At 39.7% G+C, this 20,433-nt stretch overlaps 1 protein-coding gene and 1 non-coding gene across 5 annotated transcripts in view; one reads left to right on the forward strand and one right to left on the reverse strand.

Annotated features, from left to right (window-relative positions):
* The window catches only part of FKBP5 (FKBP prolyl isomerase 5), a 112,078-nt gene that overhangs the window by 52,015 nt on the left and 39,630 nt on the right, over positions 1-20,433 (forward strand). For 3 of the 4 annotated variants that reach the window (XM_039235298.1, XM_039235301.1, XM_039235302.1), the window contains exons 3-4: positions 5,524-5,649; positions 10,374-10,518. In XM_039235298.1, coding sequence (XP_039091229.1) covers positions 5,545-5,649; positions 10,374-10,518 — 250 coding nt within the window. In that variant the 5' untranslated portion in view covers positions 5,524-5,544. Of the gene's footprint in view, positions 1-5,520; positions 5,650-10,373; positions 10,519-20,433 lie in introns of all 4 variants that reach the window. The other variant, XM_039235299.1, reaches the window with a different exon arrangement.
* On the reverse strand, positions 16,946-17,030 carry TRNAQ-UUG. The gene has a single exon. It is a non-coding gene; the product is annotated as a tRNA-Gln (tRNA).

Genomic DNA, 20,433 nt, shown 5'->3' on the forward strand with positions numbered 1-20,433 from the left:
CCCCAGAATGGGCCACTGTGACATGTGGATTATTTTGAGCTGAAGGCAGTCGAGGTCTAACAGACTCAGAAGAGGTTTTTGTTTTTGTGTTTACCTTTCTCTTAACTGCCTATGAGAATCTAGATAGAGGGCCTATACCAGGAAGAGAACTAATACCAGAGATCACTTTTTATATAAAAGAGGCTTATCTGCACGTCAGGGCAGACATTTGCTCACCAAACGCCTGTTCCTCCCATCTTCCTGTGAATTGTCTTCCTCGCCCTTGAAGTTCTAGACTCCTCCTCCTCCTCCTTAGCTCAGGATGGCTCATAAAGCCTCACTTGCTTGAGTGTCTGGGAGCTTCCTATCTTTGGGGTTCCCATAGGTACAAAAGTTGTTGTTGTTTTTTCTCCTGTTAATCTGTCTTACGTAAATTTAATTGTTAGACCAGCCTAAGAACCTAGAAGGGAAGAAGGGGAAATCTCATTGTGATTTTGATTTGCATTTCCCTAATAACTAATGATGTTGAGCATCTTTTCATGTGCTTATTGGCTACTTTTCACCAGTTTCTTTTTTGAAGGAGAAAAAAATGGATGGACACATGTGAGAGTAGTCTTACCATCTTCCTTTTCTCCACCCCAGTGTGGAGGAAGGACATCTGCTGGCGGCCAATACATGGCTACACGTAGTGTGCAGTTTCATAGAGATGTGTAGTCTGTCTTCTTATGTGGTCTTACTTCCTCTGCATGCATATTTATCGTCTGTTGCATGAGAACTCCTCCTGACATTCCGGTGTGTTACTGGACTTGAGTGTTTGATGGAGGCCTGGGGTTGAAAGCCAGTGAGGGCTTTCCAGGTCATCCTTACTCGAGTATTTTCAGAATTAAGATGAATTAAGCCCCAGGGTATATACCTCTTCCCTTGTGTGTTTTCTTTCTTTTGTGTTTTAATTCTAGGAGGCTGAAAGCCTTTATGGCCCATGCGTCTGTGTTACTCAGAGAGAATGCTGCTGTGACAGTCTGTGCTGTTAACCAAGTATCCAGTTCCTATATTCTTTCTTTCTTTTTTTTTTTTTTTTGGTCTTTCTGAAAACTCTCCTGGTAGACAGTAGGATGATCTGATACAACTTACCTATATTTTAACAGAGAACAACATAGTAAGTAATACACATGGGGAATTAGTGGCTAACGCTTTAAAAGGACTTCTCATTTGGGGGATCTGACTGTCTAGTTACGCTGACTGAATTTTTCAGTGTGCTCTTGGTGAAATTGTAAGCGCATTCTCATTTTTCTGTTATGTCTCAGGTGTTTGCGGACTCGCACTTTGGAGAGTACCTGCTTATCTGTCATGTCCATAACAGAACTGTGTGTTCCCTCTGTGAGGTGCAGGGTGGCAGTTTCCCCCCTCTGGACGGTTCAGAACAGTGAGCCTTAGCCTAGATTAATATCCATAGCTACATAGTGATTCTAAATCCAGAATAAACTGAGAGTAGGGGAGAGAAGAAAAGGGTCTCTCATGAAAAAAGTGAAACTTTCTCAGTGTGTCTTGCAGGCTTTTAGGAGTTGTCTGTTCTTCCTGCCTTTTTTTCATATAAACTAGACTAAGGAAGAAGGTTGTTGGTGTTTTTTTTTTAAGTTTTATTTTTATGTAAGTAATGTCTACACCCAACATGGGGCTCAAACTCAACAACTGCGAGATCAAGATTGCATGCTCTTCGACTGAGACGGTGAGGTGCCCCAAGGAAAAAGTTGTTTTGCTTTGTTGTTGTTGTTGTTTTTTAATGTTTCTTTATCTTGAGAAAGCAAGTGTGCACATGCCTGAGGGGGAGGAGGAGGAGAGAGAAAGAGAGAGAGAGAGAGAGAGAGAGAGAGAGAGAGAGAGAGTCCCAAGTAGGCTCTGTGCTGCCAGCACAGAACCAAATACAGGGCTTGAACTCACGAGATCATGCCCTCAGCCAAAATCAAGAGTCGGATGCTTACCCAATTGAGCCACCCTCCCAGGTTCCCCGGAAGAAGGTTTTTTAAAATTTATTTTGTTTGCTTATAAAAATCTGTACCTGAAATGACATAATAGGAACTAAGGGAAAAAATTTGGAAAGTGCCATTTATTTCCTTATTCTTCCAGATTTATCTGCCTTTGAAAGTTGAAAACAGTTTTCTTGTTTATCTTTGTGTTTTAATTATTCATGCTGCCCCTTAGTGACTGTGTACTACTCAGAACCGTTATCTGAGATCACTTGTATCCTTGAAGTGTTAGAACCAAAATGAAGAGTACATTCCTTTATCAAGTGAGACTTACAAAGTTAGCAGATCAACTTATAGGTTGTCTATTGAATTTTAGCAAGCTGTTGTTTCCAAAGGGTAGGGTTAGAACCAAAGAAAAATTTTTTGATTGACAATATTCTCATTTAAAAGTTGAGCTGATCCCCAATTGATAAGCATTAAAAAGAAAGGCATTGTGTTTGGATGTGTGGTGGCCATGCTTTCTCCAAGCTCTTAGTTTTTGGTGATATTTGTGCTCACACACACTTAGGAAAGTAAGTGGCAGGCATCATGACACCTCCCCCTAAGTACCTCAGCACGTGTCTCCTGAGAATGAGAAGATTTTTCTGCACAACACATCAACACTGTACCATACTCCAGAACCTTAATTAGCATTATAAGGTAATAATAATCTACTGTATGGTCTTTTCCAGATTTTTCTAATTCTCCCAGAAATGTACTTTTATAATACTTTCGTCTGCCTCATCCAGGGTCCAGCCAAAGACCACACATCACATTTGGTTGTTGTGTCTGTTTAGTCTCCTTTAAGCCAGAGCGGGACCCCTGTCTTTTTTTGGGTGAGGGATCTTTCATAATATTAAGATTTTGAGGAGTCTAGGCCAGTTGCCTCATACAGTATTCCACAACTAATTTTGTCTTTTCTTCTTGATATGTTCTAGGTTAAATACTAGATAGGAGCACTATCTAGGTAGGAACACTACACTTATACTTCCCATTTTATCACATCAGGAGGCACAGTGATACCAGCTCGTGTTATTTTTGGTAGTACACAGTCTGATCTTGATGTAGACCACTTGTGCTAAGGAATATCTGTCAGATCGCTTCACTGGAAAGCCCTTTTCTTTTATGAATAAGTAATCTGGATTCATGCTTTGAGACTGTGTGACTGTCCTACCTTTTAATAACCTTCCACCTGGTTATTGTAATTTGCTTATTGATTTCATTCAGGGTTTTACCAGGGGTCTACCGATGGATGCCTACTGATGAAGCCCAGGAAATTTTTTTGTGTACATATATTTTTCCAGGAATATGATTCATGACTCGCAAAATATTTAAAAGAATCTTTTCTCCCCCTCTGTTTCAGAGGTGGCTTCTACAAGTTCCTATGCATCAGAGAAGTCTGTTATAAGCAGTAGGTTGCTAGAAGCTGGGAACCAACGATGTTCATGTAATTTTATCTAGCCCAGCATCACATACAGCTGGGTACTTAATTTCTGTTGTTGTTAGTCTGAGAATGCTTTGTTCTGGCCTCTCCCTTATCCTGAGCCAAGCATTTGGATCTTTTGTGTTTGGTATAAACTGTACTAGAAAACAGAGCAAAGGGGCTTAGCCCCTGATTTTTGGTGTTCTCTTTCAAGAGTTTTGGGCACAGCTGAATTTGATTTGTGTCTTTGTTGACACTGAAGTATATTTGGGTCAATTGGAAATGAGTTAAAACATTGTGATGTATTATTATTATGTATTGACTTTAGGGAGCTTTAGATCCATTATTAGCCTAATGCAGAATAGCTGTAGAAGTGATTCATTCTTGACTTTTCCTGCTCAGCCAGGAAAGTGGTAGGGAATTAATCATGGCAGGAGCCATTAAGGTGTGTTTTGTTTCATCTGTCGATTAGACTGTTGGTAACACTGGCTTGCCTTGTATTTGAAAAAGTGTCTTGTCACAGTAAGTGTTAATATTGGAAGGTATACTTCTAAAAGTACATATTATACCATTTAATCCAGATGATCACTCTGTGAAAGTTGCTGTTGTTTTTATTCTAATTACACAGGTGGGGGGAAAGGCTTAGAGGAGTTAAAGATAGCTGACATCAAACAGCTCAAACAGCTGACATCAAACAGCTCGGAAGGAGCTCCAGATTCCTTGCTCTTTTGTTTTAGCAGTCTGAAAGGTAGAGGCATTCTAGGAGATTGAAATATGAACAAAGCATGGCCCTTGTTATCAAGGACCTTTTAAATGGAACAAATGTGTCTTCTTGTAAACCTGTTAGAGGCAGCACATCAAGGGAAGAGCTCAGGAAGCACACCGAAATGCAGACACTCCCACGCATAGAGTCAAGATTGGTGTGTATGATGGAGGAAGCATCTGAGAGGGAAGGTCTAAGGAGGAAGAAAGAGAGTGAGCAAAAGCACAAAGATGGGAAAGCACAGGTCCTGTTACGGCTGAGGGGGTGCTCTGGTTTGGCTAGAGTGTGAGCCACGTGAGCCACAGTAAAGAAAGCGGTGGGAGCTGGGCCCGTGAGAGAGAGGTCAGACCGTGAAGGGCCTCGGAGTGCCATGCTAGGGAAGAGCCTCAATCCATAGGTATTTTGAGCAGGAAATGAAATGTGGAACCCTGTAGAGAACCCAGTAATAAGCATGATAAATGCTTACATTTTTAAGTTGAGATTCTGTGCTAATCTCTTCACATAATACATGCAGAGTCTCACTGATGCCTCACAGTAACTCTTAACAGTGCACTCTGTCCCTTTTACAGACGTGAAATTGAGGCTCACTGAGATGAGGTTTGCAGGTGTCAAACATGTCGCTGGAGCTAAGGCTCAGACTGGGGTCTGTGAGCTTCTCAGATCTGTTCTGTTTATCACAGATAAACATATCTGTGATATGTTGTGTGATATGTTGTTTCCTAAAATCAGATCACCTGATACAGTCTTAATCCTGTCAAGAATATGGCTACACGGTTTTAAAAAAATTTTTAAAAGCGGGGGATCGCCTGGGTGGCTCAGTCGGTTAAGGGTCCGACCTCGGCTCAGGTCATGCTCTCACGGTTCGTGGGTTCGAGCCCCACATTGGGCTCTGTGCTGACCGCTAGCTCAGAGGCTGGAGCCTAGTTTAGATTCTGTATCTCCCTCTCTCTCTGACCCTCTCCTGCTCACGTTGTCTTTCTCTCTCTCAGAAATAAAACATTAAAAAAAAAAAAAGAATATGGCTATAGGAAAAAGACCTTTTCAGAGTTCTGAAAGTCCTGTTTTCAGTGTGTAATCATACTAAGGAATGTAATCACTACCAAGCTGGATCTGTACCGCTCTCTAATTTTGGGACCCACGCTGCATGGGAAACTGAAGAATTGGATGATGTTTTATTTACATGCTTCATGATATTAACACATGCCCGTGGCAAATGTTTTTGTGTTCATTTTCACTGTTTAACCTTATTGGCCCTAAGTAAATCTTACATCAGGGAGAGCCCAGGTCCTAGGGGCATTTTCAGATGTGTAAAGCAGTGATATTTTTCCTAGCTAAAATACCTTTCTTTTCAGCAGGTCTTCTACTTCTAAAGGACCATGACTACTGATGAAGGCACCAAGAACAATGGAGAAAGCCCGGCAGCAGCTGTTGCTGAACGTGGAGAGGACATTACCTCTAAAAAAGATAGAGGAGTATTAAAGGTGAGGTTACAAGGATGAATGACATGTTAGGGAAATTTGCTATCTGGAAGGATTATTTATAAAAATGTTGGTGTTTTTGGCCAGAGGTAGAGGTGAACAGTGTTCACTGAGGCTTTCTAAGTGCCTCTCATTTCATCTTCATGACTTGAGGTTTATTTTTTTAATTAAAAAATTTTTTTTAATGTTTATTTTTTTCCTTTCCTTTAAAAATATTTTTTTTAATGTTTTATTTATTTCTGAGAGAGAGAGAGAGACAGCATGAGCAGGGAAGGGTCAGAGAGAGAGGGAGACACAGAATCTGAAGCAGGCTACATGCTCTGTGCTGTTAGCACAGCCCTACGCAGGGCTCAAACCCACGAACTGTGAGATCATGATCTGAGCCGAAGTCAAACACTTAACTGACTGAGTCACCCAGGTGCCCCTTAATGTTTATTTTTGAGAGAGAGAGAGAGCACGCACAAGCTGTGGAGGGGCAGAGAGAGAGAGAGATAGAGGATCTGAAGCAAGCTCCACTCTGTCAGCCCAGAGCCTAATGCAAGGCTCAAACCCACAAACTGTGAAATCCTGACCAGAGCCGACAAAGCCACCCAGGCGCCCTGAGGTTTATTTTTAATCCCAGATTGTAGATGGTAAAATTGAGGCCCAGCTGGGTGAATTAATTTGCCCAATATCCTATATCATAGGAAATGCAGATCTGGGGGCCAGATCCAAATTATGTGTGACTCTAAAAGGCTGTGTCTCCCAGTCCTCAGCATGTATGCATGGATTGTCATTTTAACATAATATTTAAGGACATGAAACTAGCTAATGACAATTCAGAAGACTTCCTAAAGGAAAAAGAAAAGCCAACTTACAGAGTTCAAAAGGATTTGTTTTTACATACAAATTCTTGTTTGTGCAGTGAAGATACTTTTTGAGGTTTTATCCAAGACTATATCTTACTTTGGAATTAGCTTTCCTCATTAAAACATACTATAGGGGCACCTGGGCGGCTCAGTCAGTTGAGCACCCGACTCTTGATTTCAGCTCAGGTCATGATCCCAGGGTTGTGGGATTGAGGCCAGTTTGGGGCTTCTGCCAGGTGTGGAGCCTGCTTTGTTTTCTTTCTCTCTCTCTGCCCCTCTCCCCTGCTCACACAGTCTCTCTCTCTAAAAAAAAGTGAAACCTCATACTGTGTATGTTTTTCACTGTGTAATTAGTCATCTCTACGTGTGTATGTGTATTTTTAATGTTTATTTATTTTTGAGAGAGAGAGAGAGAGAGAGCATGAGTAGGGGAGGGGCAGAGAGAGAGGGAGACACAGAATCTGAAGCAGCCTCCAGGCTCTGAGCTGTCAGCACAGAGCCTGATGCGGGGCTTTAACTCAAACCTTGAGATCATGACCTGAGCCGAAGTCAGACACTTAACTGACTGAGCCACCCAGGCACCCCCATGTGTTTTTTTTTTCATTTGTATCTCACAATGATCTTGTAAGATGAACAGAGCACGTGTCGATCTTTCCATTTTATTGATGGAAGATGTGTATTTGTATTCCATAGAAATGAACAAACTGTAGCTGAGAGAGGGTTAAATGCTTTTAGTCGTATTAAGTCGTTCTCCTATGCTGCTGTTACATGGACGAGTTTTATGTAGTAAATTATTGTTTCCTGAAAAGACGATCTCACACATTCTAAATATCACCACTAAACTGAGTTTTAATCTCACTAAACTGAGTTTTAATCTCTCTATCAGCAGTAGTAAATGAGAATTTCTTTAGTTTGTTTTGTCTGACCTTGCTTATGTGAAAGCTTTTTTACTGTGCCTGAATCTTCTGAATGTATTCGTTTTACCATTAGCTTGCTACAGGCTCAGCCAAATTTTGGAAGACTTTCAGCTCTAGAAATAAGGGCTTTATGCCATAGATTTATATCATGCTCTCATTTTTCAGAGGGCTTCTCAGTCTGTAACTGTATGAATTCCTCATCCCAAACTCCCAAGAAACTTCTACAGACAGTAGAAGTGGTGCAGGCGGTCCACGACATCTCTTTGCTCTATTTAAGTCCTTCTCTTTCATCTTTTCAGTGCACCCACCCATGCAGAGAACAAGGTCCCCAGCCTGCCTCCAGCCCTGCTTTGTTCCAGGGAGTAAATCTAATAAGATGTTTAGGCTTGTAAGAAGCATTTTGAGATTGTAAGCCCTTTAAATCATATCATTTATCATTGTCTACAGCCTTAGGTTTCACCATGGGGCTTTTGGTTAAGATTAAGTAGTCTACTAACTGTGTGACATAGGGTAGTTTAGTTAACCTCTCTGTGATAAAATTTCCTCATTGTAAATTTGGAATTCTACTGCCTACCTCATAGAGTTATTGGGATTATATAAAGCATTTAGCACAGTGCCTCATCTATAGTAACCTTGTTTATTCTCTGTTACTTACATGATTTTTTTTAAAAGGCCAAGGCATGTCTGGGAAGTCAGTGACTAGCTCAGGAAAATTACACTGTGGAGCTTACATGTTTAAAATGAATCAAGACTAAAATTCATTCCTTAATGCAACTGCTTAAGGCAGCTCCTCACATCTTCCCATTTCCTTCCCCCACCCCTGCCCCCCGGAGCCCCTCACAACTAACATTTTACTCTCTGTTGTTGTGAGTTCAGCTTTTTTAGAATCACATATAAGTGAGATCACACAGTATTTGTCTTTCTGTGTCAGTTAGCATAATGCTCTCAGGGTTCATCCATGTTGTCATAAATGGCAAGATTGTATTCTTTTTTGTGGCTGGATGAAAATTCCACTGTATGTATATGTGCCATATTTCTTTGATCAGTTCATCTGCCTGTGGGTCCTTGGCTGGGTCCATGGCTTACCTGTTGTGTATATTGCTGCCCTGAACATGGGGGTGCATAGATCTTTCCGAGCTAGTGTTTTCATTTTCTTCGGATAAATCCCCAGAGGTAGAATTGCTGGATCATATGGTCATTCTATTTTTATTTTATTGAGGAAACTTCACACTATTTTCCACCATGGCAGCACCAGTTTACCTTCCCACCAACAGTGAGAAGTGTGAAGGTTTCCTTTTCTCCACGTCCTCGCCAGCAGTTGTTAATTTCTTGTCTTACTCATCATAGCCATTCTAAAAGGTGAGGTGAAATCTTGTGGGTTTGATTTGCATTTATTTGGTTTTCCACTCTTTCCCTCTTTTTAAAAAAAATTTTTTTTTAATGTTTTATTTATTTCTGAGAGAGAGAGAGAGACAGCATGAGCAGGGAAGGGTCAGAGAGAGAGGGAGATACAGAATCCGAAGCGGGCTTCAGGCTCTGAGCTAGCTGTCAGCACAGAGCCCAAAGCGGGGCTCGAACCCACGAGCCGTGAGATCATGACCTGAGCCGAAGTCAGACACTCAACCAACTGAGCCACCAAGGCACCTCTCCATTATTTCCTTCTTACAAGTGTATAGAAACACAGCTGATTTCTGTGTGTTGATTTTGAATCCTCCCACTCTACTGAATTCATTGATTAGTTCTAACAGTTTAATTAGTTCTCACAGTTCTAATTAGTTTTTGGTGGAGTTGCAATAATGATTCTTCATCTTTATTTTTTATTCTTTTGAGAGAGAGGAGAGGTGAAGATGAATCTCAAGCAGGTTCCTCGTTTAGCATGGAGCCCAACATCAGGCTCAATCTCATGACCCTGAGATCATAACCTGAGCTCAAATCAAGAGTCGGATGCTTAGAGGACTGAGCCACCCAGGCTCCTCTGATTCTTTTCTTTTAAACAATGTCTGGACTTTTGAACTAAGAAAGTAGTAGAATATAAGTGTACGGTGTTTATGTGGTGATAAAGAGGATGGGGCTGGTAGTACACAACTTAAGGAACTTAGGAGCAAATGATTGAATTCTTTATATAAAACTTCAGACTCTTCCCCTAAAAGATGGTTGTTGGACACGAGCTACTGTCCTCTGTTAACTAAGAAAGATGATTAATTTGGCATAGGTGATTGACAAAATAAATTATACCACTACACGCCTGGATTTGATTTTCTTTTCCCAGAACTGACCAACTGCATTAATGACCTACTCTGCCAAGAACCAAATAAGTATACTGGATTTTATGACAGCTAAACATTTCTCAGCCTGGAGCTTTTTTGGCATTTGCTTTACTACAAAACAAGTTTTTCAGTATTGTATCAAACGATGCAGTGATATTGGGTTTTTTGCAAATGGAATAGTGTGCATATAATAGGAAGTGTAACCTGTTGTACCTGGAAGTTGAGCTTTTTGGAAGTAAACCAAACTAGCAGAATCTAGTCAAAAGGTAATGTTTTTAGCAAAGGAGGGAAGTAAATAAAATCTCACCTTTGAAACTTTGTTTTAGACTTCTTTTTGAAGGTTTTTGAAAGTCCACTAGTCTTTTTGTTTTGATTCAGTTTATATGTGAACTGGTTCTATGTCTTGAGAGAGTTTAGTGTCAAAGCATGAAGCACAGGATCTGTTGGTTATATTACGTTATTTTGGGAGAATAGTGTGCTTGACATTAAGGTTAGATATAGCCTGAAAGATGCAGAGTAGCACAGGACAGTTTTCTGGCAGTGTGGACTATTGAGAGACTGGGAGGGAAGCCTTTAGAAAGGACAGGTAATTATTTGCAAATCTGCCTCGGTAATGTGGAATCGACTGTGTGACCTTTTTATTCTCTGATTAGAATAAAATCAGTTCCTTTTTTCTTGATGTTTGTCTTTTCCAGATTGTCAAAAGAGTGGGAAATAGTGAGGAAATGCCAATGATTGGAGACAAAGTTTATGTCCATTACAAAGGAAAATTGTCAAATGGAAAGAAATTTGATTCCAGTCATGATAGAAATGAACCATTTGTCTTTAGTCTTGGCAAAGGTAAGACGGTGTTTCTTGAGTTGTGTTTTGCTTAAACTTCTTGCTATTTATATTATATAGGAGCTAGGCGATTTTTAGAGGGGGTCTGTAATGTCAAAATTATTTTCATAATAATACCAAGATATTGTTCAGCTTTTTACTGTGTTGACATTTGCACTGATGGTATAAAAGCCACAGTGGTAAAAACTGCTGGTGCCCTTAGCATAGATCTAGGCTATGGCACCAAACTATATGAGTGATCATATATTCTTCGATGCCCTTGTTCACTGTTTATATAAGAAAAAGAATCGGGGCACCTAGCTGGCTCAGTCAGTTAAGCGTCCAGCTTCAGCTCAGGGCATGATCTTGTGGTTTGCGAGTTCAAGCCCCGCATCGGGCTCTGTGCTGACAGCTCAGAGCCTGGAGCCTGCTTCTGATTCCGTGTCTCCCTCTCTTTCTGCCCCTCCCCTGCTCGTGCGCTGTCCACTTCTCTCTCAAAAATAAAAATAAACATTGAAAAAAAAATTTTTAATAAAAGAAGGGAAGCCCGGTTCACGTAATGTCCTTGGTACAATGTAAAAAATACCAATTGTATGAAATCCTAATCCCTGACTTTGGAATTGTTCTGTTCTGTTTTGTGACAGACAGGGAAGGGCTCAGGGCACACTTCTGTACCCGAGGCCAGTGATTGTTTCTTGGGAAAGCACTCATGCACTTAACTTGAGTGAACAATGGAGCTAGATGCAATTTTTTCATGAAAGGGCAAACTGTTATTATTCAGATTTGACTATTCAGTATTTGGCAGATACTTTCTTAAAAATGAATGAAGTGAGCCTGTCACTTCAAGGAAAACAGCGGACAGTATTTGTAACCATTGAGTTTTCAAATGAAAACTCCAGTTTTCGGAAGTCTTTATCTGCCACTGTGACCATGACACCTTCCCCAAACTTAAAAGACTTCTGATGAGATCACAAAGAAACTATGGCTACAGACAGAATGGAAAATAAAAATAGGCATGAAGAATTAAAAAATGCAATAAATGAGATACATAATAAATTAGAGGCCTCCAATGCACGGATTGAAGAGGCAGAAAGGAGAATAAGTGATTTAGAAGACACCATTATAGAAAAACAAGAAGCTGACACAAAAAGAGACAAACTGATCCAGGAACAGGAAAGACGAATTCGAGAGCTCAGCGATACGGTGAAACGCAACAATATCCGCATCATAGGAATCCCAGAAGAGGAAGAGAGAGGGAAAGGTGCTGAAGGAGTCCTGGAACAACTTATAGCAGAGAACTTCCCCGACCTGGGGAAGGAAGTAAATGTGGAAATACAAGAGGCTCAGAGGACTCCCCTCAGACGTAACTTGAATCGATCTTCTGCATGACATATCATAGTAAAAATGGCAAAGACTTCTGATGAGATCAATATATGCTCATGAATGTGGTTTTTAAAATATCATCTGGTGAAATGTGTTAATGTTTGGAAGATCTGTGTAACTCAGTGAACCAATATTTTCCCAATACAAGATGTTACAAAATCATGTGTGACTAAAAGACTCAATTGGTGTGCAGGCTAGATCAGTGGATTTTAATGTAACGTGATGTTAATAAAAAGTTCATTGATCTGCCGTCAGATTCCACATTGCAACTAACCTGGGCGTTAGGAAGCCAGGCTCCTGTCTGCACTCTTTCCTGTGTCGTGTTAACATGAATAGGCCACCTGACCAGCCTTCCCCACTCCTCTAAAAAGGAGGCATCTGGAGAAAAGCATGAAGATTAATTCTGGCTGTGATTCCATTCCCGTACCTTCTGTAAAGAGTACAGGAACAAGAACCTTAATGGTTTGGGGCCATATTTTGGACTAAAATAAAGCAAGAAACATTGGTTAGGCAGTTTATAGTTTTTTGTGGTTTTTTTTTTAATGCATATTTTTGAGACAGTGGGCACACGTGCATGGGGGAGGGGCAGAGAGTGAGGGAGACACAGGATCCGAAGCAGGCTCCAGGCTCTCAGCTATCAGCACCGAGCCCGACGTGAGGCTCAAACCCACAAACCATGAGATCATGACCTGAGCCAAAGTCGGACGCTTACCCAACCGAGCCATCCAGGTGCCCCTGGCTTGCCTTTTCACTTTAATTGGTCTTTAAAGGAACAGAGGTTTTTAATTTTGATGAAGTCCACTTTACTGAATTTTTTTATGGCTTACCTACTATAATTGACCAGCTTTGTTTTCATTTGGTTTGGGGTTTTTTTTGTTTGTTTACGTATGAGGAAACTAAGATACAGAGAGAGGAAGTTATTAGCCCATGGTTATACAACAAAGTGGTAGGGCCAGGATTCACACCCAAGCAGTTTCTTTCAATTCAAGGTGTATGGATCTTAAGATTTAAAACTAACTCAAACCAGGTACAAAAACAAAATACGTCCTGGTCCAGCAGAATTTACTGAGTGCCTGCTGTACACCAGACAGACACTTTTCTTACAGAAGTGCTATAGTTACAGAGGTTTCTCAAAAGCAGAATTTTTTCAGGACACCTGGGTGGCTTAGTTGGTTAAGTCTCACTCTTAGATTTGCTCAGGTCATGATCTCACGGTTCTTGGGTTTGAGCCCCGCGTCGGCTCTGCACTCACAGTGCAGAGACTGCTTGGGATCCTCTGGTTCCCTCTCTCTTTGCCCCTCCCGGCTTGTGCTCTCTTTCTTTCTCTCAAACAATTTTTTTTTTTTTTTAAAAAGCAAATTTTTTGTTATTACCTGCTTGATATTATGGGATGAATTCCTGTTTTCAAAGTTTGGTGTGTTTGTTTTTACTTTTTTTTTTTATTTTTATTTATTTTTGAGAGACAGAGAGATTAGGAGCAGGGGAAGGACAGAGAAGGAGACACAGAATCTGAAGCAAGCTCCAGGCTCTGAGCTGTCAGCACAGAGCCCGACGCGGGGCTCGAACCTACGGACTGTGAGATCATGACCTGTGCTGAAGTCGGCCACCCCACCGAGCCACCCAGGCGCCCCTGTTTTGTGTGTGTGTGTGTGTGTGTGTGTGTGTGTGTGTGTGTTTAAGTTGAAGTGGTTTTTTCATGCACTTTTAAGTCTTGACAACATCTTACAACTAGTGAAGTACTACTAGTAATGGGTAACCACGTAGCCAACTTCCTGTGGGTTGTTTGTGGTTTAACCATGTGCTCCCTTTAAATTTCTATTGATGCTTTTGCTCCCACTTAAATATATCCTTAACATCTGGGCTTTTGTTTGTTTGTTTTACGTGCAGTTTAGTAGTATTCAGGATTTGGAATGAAGGCTTTTAGGCCAAAATATTTAATTTTTCTAACCCTATCCAAACGTGTGAGCCAGAAAGACAGCAAACTTTGAGAAAGTACTTTCTTTGGCTTTAGCTGGTACTTTGCAATAGAGGAGAAATGCTTTTGATTTCCATTTGTATGTTGATATTAGGGAGAAGCCCATTGAGGCAGGGTGAGAGTAAACTGGGAAGCTAACAAATTTCTAACTCCATTTATGTAAGAATTATAGCATGGACTCTTGTTTCGTTGAGTATAATGTTATGGTATTATACTTTATAATTCTTTGGGAAATAGAAAATAATCAAGACATGACTCCTGCCTTCAAGTATCTAACAGTTTAGTGTGGCAGAGTTGATATTAGTCCTTAACGAGGCTGTCCCAGGACAGATTATTCTACCATATCTATTTTTTCTCTCTTGTTTTAAAAGTTATGAAGCCGTGAGAATGGGGAGATACTCTCCTGTGATCAGTTTTCTTAGTAATTAAATAGAGAACTGGCAAAAATGAACGTAACAGAAGACACGATCACCTTAGAAGAATCTTAAAATGGAAATTTATTTGTTCAATTCATAATCAGATACTTTTGGTAGGGAGTAGAGAGAGGATTATCAGGCCCTTTTGTAAGACATTTTGAAATAGCACTGAAACAGTTCGTAAGAGGGAAAAGTACACAATAAAAACTAATTTGCTTTATCGAGTATAAAAAGAAGACATTGACCATATCATAACCTGAAATTTTCTTTCTTTAATAGAAAATATTGCAAAATAGAGTTAAAATAGCAGAAATTGGTACTCAGTCCTGGAAATCCTTCAATGAATATAAAGCAGGAATAAATCAGATGTGTGTTTTTAATTATCTGAAACTTATTAGTGATAATGCTTATATTTAAGAGAGTATCAACTCTTCTGTTTTGAAAGGAAACCCTTTTACAATGAAAATATTTTATCTTTTTTTGTCCTCCTCTGTTTCCACATTAAAAAGTGTTTTTCTGTATAATTCCATATATCTTTCATCCTATAGTATTTCAGATATTCTCATATTTCAAATGCACACATATATTTAAAAATTGTATAGTCAATCATTTTCATCAAGGGTGAATAGAGAAAGTCAGTAGAGTCAATAGGGAAAGTCAGTAGAGAAAGAGCCGTCTTTTCAGTGGGGCGTCTGGATGGCTCAGTCAGTTAAGCGTCTGACTCTGGACCTCAGCTCAGGTCATGATCTCCCAGTTGGTGAGTTCGAGGCCCACGTCAGGCTTTGTGCTGACAATGTGGAGCCTGCTTGGGATTCTCTGTCTCCCTCTTGGTGCCCCTCCCCCGCTCTCTCTCAAAATAAACATTTAAAAATTATAAAAAAAAAAAAAGAGTAGTCTTTTCAACAGATGATGTTGGGAAAGCTGGACATTCACATGCAAAATAGTGAAGGTTGTGCCCTTCACACGATATACACAAATTAATTAAAAAATGAATCACAGACTAAACATAACACCTAAAATTATATTTTCTTAGAAAAAAACTTAGAGAAAAAACTCTGTGACATTGTATTTGACAATGATTTTTTTGGATATGACACCACAGGGAACAGGCAAGAGAGTAAAAAATATATATTTGGACTACATCAAAATTAAAAGCTATGCATCAAAAGATACAATAACAGTGAGAAGGCAGACTATGGAATGGGAGACTGTTTGCAAATATCTGACCCCTTGTCATTATAATGAACTCCTGTAATTGAGCAACAATAAAAAAACCAAATAAACTGATTATAAAATAAGCATTGAAAGACATTTCTCCATATGTATATATAGCCTTACTAGCATATGCAAGATGTTCAACATCACTAATAATTAGGGAAATGCAGGTCACAACTGCACTGAGATACTACTGCCTCATACCCATCAGGATGGCTACTATCAAAGGAAGATGGGAGAGAACATATCACGTGGCAAGGCTGTGGAGAAGTTGAAAACCTTTGTATGCTATTGGTAGGAATGTAGAATGGTGCAGCCTCTATGGAAAACAGTATGACACTTCCTCAAAAAATTAAGAATAGAATTACCCTAGGACCCAGTAATTTTACTTCTGAGTATGTTCCCAGAAGAACTAAGAGCAGTGTCTCAGAGAGATATATTTGTACCTTCATGTTTGTTAATAGCATTGTTCACTACAGCCAAAGGATGGAAGCAACCCAGGTGTTTATCTCTAGATGAATGGATAAATAATTCCATATATACATACAGTTGGGTCAGCCTTAAAAAAGAGGGAAAGCTGACACATGGGACAACACTGATGGAACTTGAGGATACGTTAAGTAAAGTGAGCCAGTCGTGAAAAGACATATACTCTATGGGGCACCTGGCTGGCTCTCTTAGTAGAGCATGTGACTCTTGATCTTGTGGGTTGTAAGTTCAAGTATGACGTTGGGTGTAGAGATTACTTAAAAATAATATCTTTTAAAAAACATGACAAATATATGATACCCCTGACATAGGTGCATCTAGAATAATCAGATTCACAGAAACAGAGTAGAATAAAATTCTTGCCATGGGCTTGGGGCAGAAAGAAATGGGAAGTTGTTTAATGGGTAGAGTTTTAGCATTGCAAGATGAAAAAGTTTTAGAGTCTGGTTGCACAACATTGTGAATATACTTAACAGTGTTGATCTGTACACTTAAAAATAGTTGCGATGGTATATTTTATGTTATGTGTATTTTACCACTGTGTTTTTAAAGTTTATTTATTTTGTGGGGGGCAGGGAGAGAGAGAATTCCAGCAGGCTCTGCACTGTCATGCCTGGCTCAAACCCATGAACTGTGAGATCATGACCTGAGCCAAACTCGGATGCTTAACTGATGGAGCCCCCAGGCACCCCTTGTATTTTACCACAATTTTTTAAATGTTTTAAAGAAAAAATTGGAATATTCTAAAGTAGTCACTGTAGTCTTTATTATAAATTAAACTATTCATGATTAAATTATGTTTTAAAGTGTTACCTGATTTTTCATTTTATAAATTTATTTATTAAAAAAAAATTTTTTTTAAATTTATTTCTGAGAGAGAGACAGAGACAGAGACAGCGTGAGCGTCAGATAGAGAGGGAGAGACAGAATCTGAAACAGGCTCCAGGCTCTGAGCTAGCTGTCAGCACAGAGCCTGATGTGGGGCTCGAACCCACGAACTGCGAGATCATGACCTGAGCCAAAGTCAGACGCTCAACCGACTGAGCCACCCAGGCGCCCCCATTTTATAAATTTATTTGTTTATTTTCCATATTTAACATAGAGTGTGAGGCTCCTAGGTGGTTCAGTTGGTTAAGCGTCCGACTTTGGCTCAGGTCATGATCTCACGGTTTGTGGGTTCGAGCCCCGCATTGGTCTCTGTGCTGACAGCTCAGAGCCTGGAGCCTGCTTCGGATTCTGTTTCTCTCTCTCTCTGCCCCTCCCCTGCTTGTGCTCAGTCTCTCTCTGTCTCTCAAAAATAAAATTTGTTTTTAAAAATTTTAATTAACATACAGTGTTCCATTAGTTTCAGGTGTACAGTAGAGTGATTCGACAGTTCTGTACATTACTCACTGTTCATCATGAGAAGTGTACTCTTTAATCCCCTTCACCTATTTTTCCCATCCCTTACCCACCTCACCTCTGATAACTATTCTCTGTATTCAAGAGTCTGGGTTGTTCTCTCTTTATTTGTTCATTTGTTTTGTTTCTACATATGAGTGAAACCATAAGGTATATGCCTTTTTCTGACTTACTTCACTTAGCATTGTCCTCTCTAGATCCATCCATATTGTTACAAATAGCAAGATTTCATTCTTTTTTATGGCTGAGTAATATTCCATTGTGTATATAAACCACATCTCCTTTATCCATTCACCTGTCTGTACACACTTGGTTGCTTCCATTAAATTTTGTTAATACGATTTTTTAATAGACTTTACTTTTTCTTTTACATTTATATTTTTGAGAGAGAGAGCATGGGTGGGAGAGGAGTAAAGAGAGGGGGAGTCACAGAATCCAAAGCAGGCTCCATGCTTTGAGCTGTCAGTACAGAGCCCAACATGGGGCTCGAACTCGTAAACCACATGATCATGGCCTGAGTTGAAGTCGGACACTTACCCACCTGAGCCACCAGGCACCCCAGTAGATTTTATTTTTAAAGCACTTTCAGGTTCACAATAAAATTGAGCAGAAGGTGCAGAGTTCTCATGTATCTCCCATCGCTATACAGGCAGAGCTTCCCCCTTAGCAACAGCCTCCACCAGAGTGATCCACTTGTTAGGATTGATGAACCTACAAAATTTTATGTCTTAAGATGTATTCTTTGGTTACACTTTGCAGAGGGAAGAAAAAAGTACAGTTCACTGCTTTTATACTAGGCTTTTTGTGTACTTTTAAATTTTTTCAATTGCTTACAGTTATATAGAGAGAGAGCGTTTAAACTTAAACTTAGGGATAGTTACACTATACATTTGTTTAAATATATATTTTTATTTCAGATACTGTTACAAATGAAATAGGACTCCTGAAATTGATAAATTGTTGTTTGAGCTAGTCAAATTGAAGTCCAGATCAAGTGTAAGAATAACATATATTTTTGGTATATTATACCTATTATGATCCTCCAGATCAAGAAGAATCTGCAAAATGTTTATGCTTTGACCCTGTAATTCTCTTTCTACAAATGGAGCCTAAGGAAGTGTGGTAGAAACATGCTTTACCAACCCCAGATTGATGATGCTCTCCATTCTGTCTGGAAAGACATTGAGCGATACTGCCAGTCTCCCGTCCGTGGTGTGGTCCTGCCCTGTGCGTCAGCCAACTGAGTGTGCCTTGTCGATGCCCTCCAGCCATGGGCCACTAGGAACAAAGCTGTCATTGAACAAGCTGGGTTTATTACTCACTGTAGGGAGGGGAAATGCACATGGGAAATTGTGGGGTACTTCAGTAAGAGGATCCATTATAGGATTTGGGCTTTTGTATTGGGTGATTTGGGGAAGGGATTAAGGAAGAAGGCTTTTGGTCTGGATTGGATATTGTTAGGATGTGAGGTAATTCCTTGGGTATCTTAACACATCTTCTCCAGGAGGAAGGCCGCACACACAGAGACTGCAGCCATACCTGCTGGAGAGGTGGCAGTCACTGCTGGAAGTCAGGGGAGGGGGGGTTTGGAATTTTGTAGGTTGCACAATGACTTGATTTTTTGTTCAAAATTTTGAGGTGTTTTTGTTTTGTCTCACTTTTTCATGGTCTCAGAGTGACCTTGTCTGATGTTGATATTTTGTGAGATTGTTCACATCCAGCGGGAGAATGGCATGGCCTAGCTTCCCCCAGGCCAGCTTCAGACATCAGGAAGGCCTGCCTGGCTGTCCGTGTCCAGCAGCTTCTGGGTTAAGTTAAGGGGCTGCAGTTTTCTTCCTCAGACTGTCACTAAGAAGCACTTGAAACCTGTTTATATCCAGTGTACTTTTTGTAATCATGTAATTTAATTAGTATATAAAACACTTAAATTAGTGTAGAAAGAAAGGAATTATTTCTGTGAAAACTTGGACATTTTTGGAAAGCTTTAACTAAGGTGAATGGCTAAAAGCATTTTGTAAATTGCTATTGAATTAGTGGTGGGTAAAAGGCAAAAATAAGCAGGCCATTCAGAACACATTTTTACCAGAAAAATTCTGTGTACTGATTGCTTTACAAGCATCTTCTGGTTCTCAGTCCACTTTACAGAAACCCACGTTGTACATTGCAAATGATACATTTATTTATTTATTTATTTATTTTGAGAGAGAGCAGAGGAGGGGCAGAGAGAGAGGGAGAGCAAGAATACCAAGCAGGCCCCACACTGATAGGGGGGGCTACACTCAAGAACTGTGAGATCATTACCTGAGCATAAATAAATAAATAAATTGATGTAGCCATTTTAGAAGGGCAGTTAGGCAATATCTATCAAATTGAAATGCACATCACCTTTGCATTTTTAGAATATTCTCCAAATATTCTCACAAAAAGTAGACAATCGTATATAGACAAATATCCTTATTTAGACTACCGTTAATATGTTTCTCAATAGGAGAGTGACTGGAATATTAATGCCACTGCTTAGAATGAGCTAGATCTCATTTAATATTTGTATTAAATATTGTACAAATATTTGTATTTGTGATGATGATGGCTATTTTTTCATTATTTGTTTATTTTTATTTCTGTAAGCAGGCTCCACACCCAACATGGAGCTTGAACTCAGGTTCCCAAGGTCAAGAGTTGCGTGCTGTCCCAACCGAGCCAGTCAGGCACCCAGCTGTTCTTTATTAAGTATATATCATATGCCAGGCATCATGTCATGAATTTGACATATTTTATCTAATAATTCTTATAACAATTATATGGCACACACAGTTATTATCTACATTTTGCAGATGAGAAACTGAGGCACAGAAGTTAAAAAATGTACACATTACTTGTGAGGGACACACCTGGTATTTGAATTCAGGTAGTCTGAGGTTAAAGCAGTCTGCACTTTTAACCTCTAAAATGCAAACCCTAAAAATTAGTAGACAAATAAAATGTATATCTTTCTTTCTGCTGATGGAAAGAGATCAAGATACATATTAAATAAAAAGCAGAATTAAATGCATAATA

Source organism: Hyaena hyaena, unplaced genomic scaffold (assembly GCF_003009895.1).
Source record: "Hyaena hyaena isolate Hyena2069 unplaced genomic scaffold, ASM300989v1 scaffold_96, whole genome shotgun sequence".
Taxonomy (NCBI): domain Eukaryota; kingdom Metazoa; phylum Chordata; class Mammalia; order Carnivora; family Hyaenidae; genus Hyaena; species Hyaena hyaena.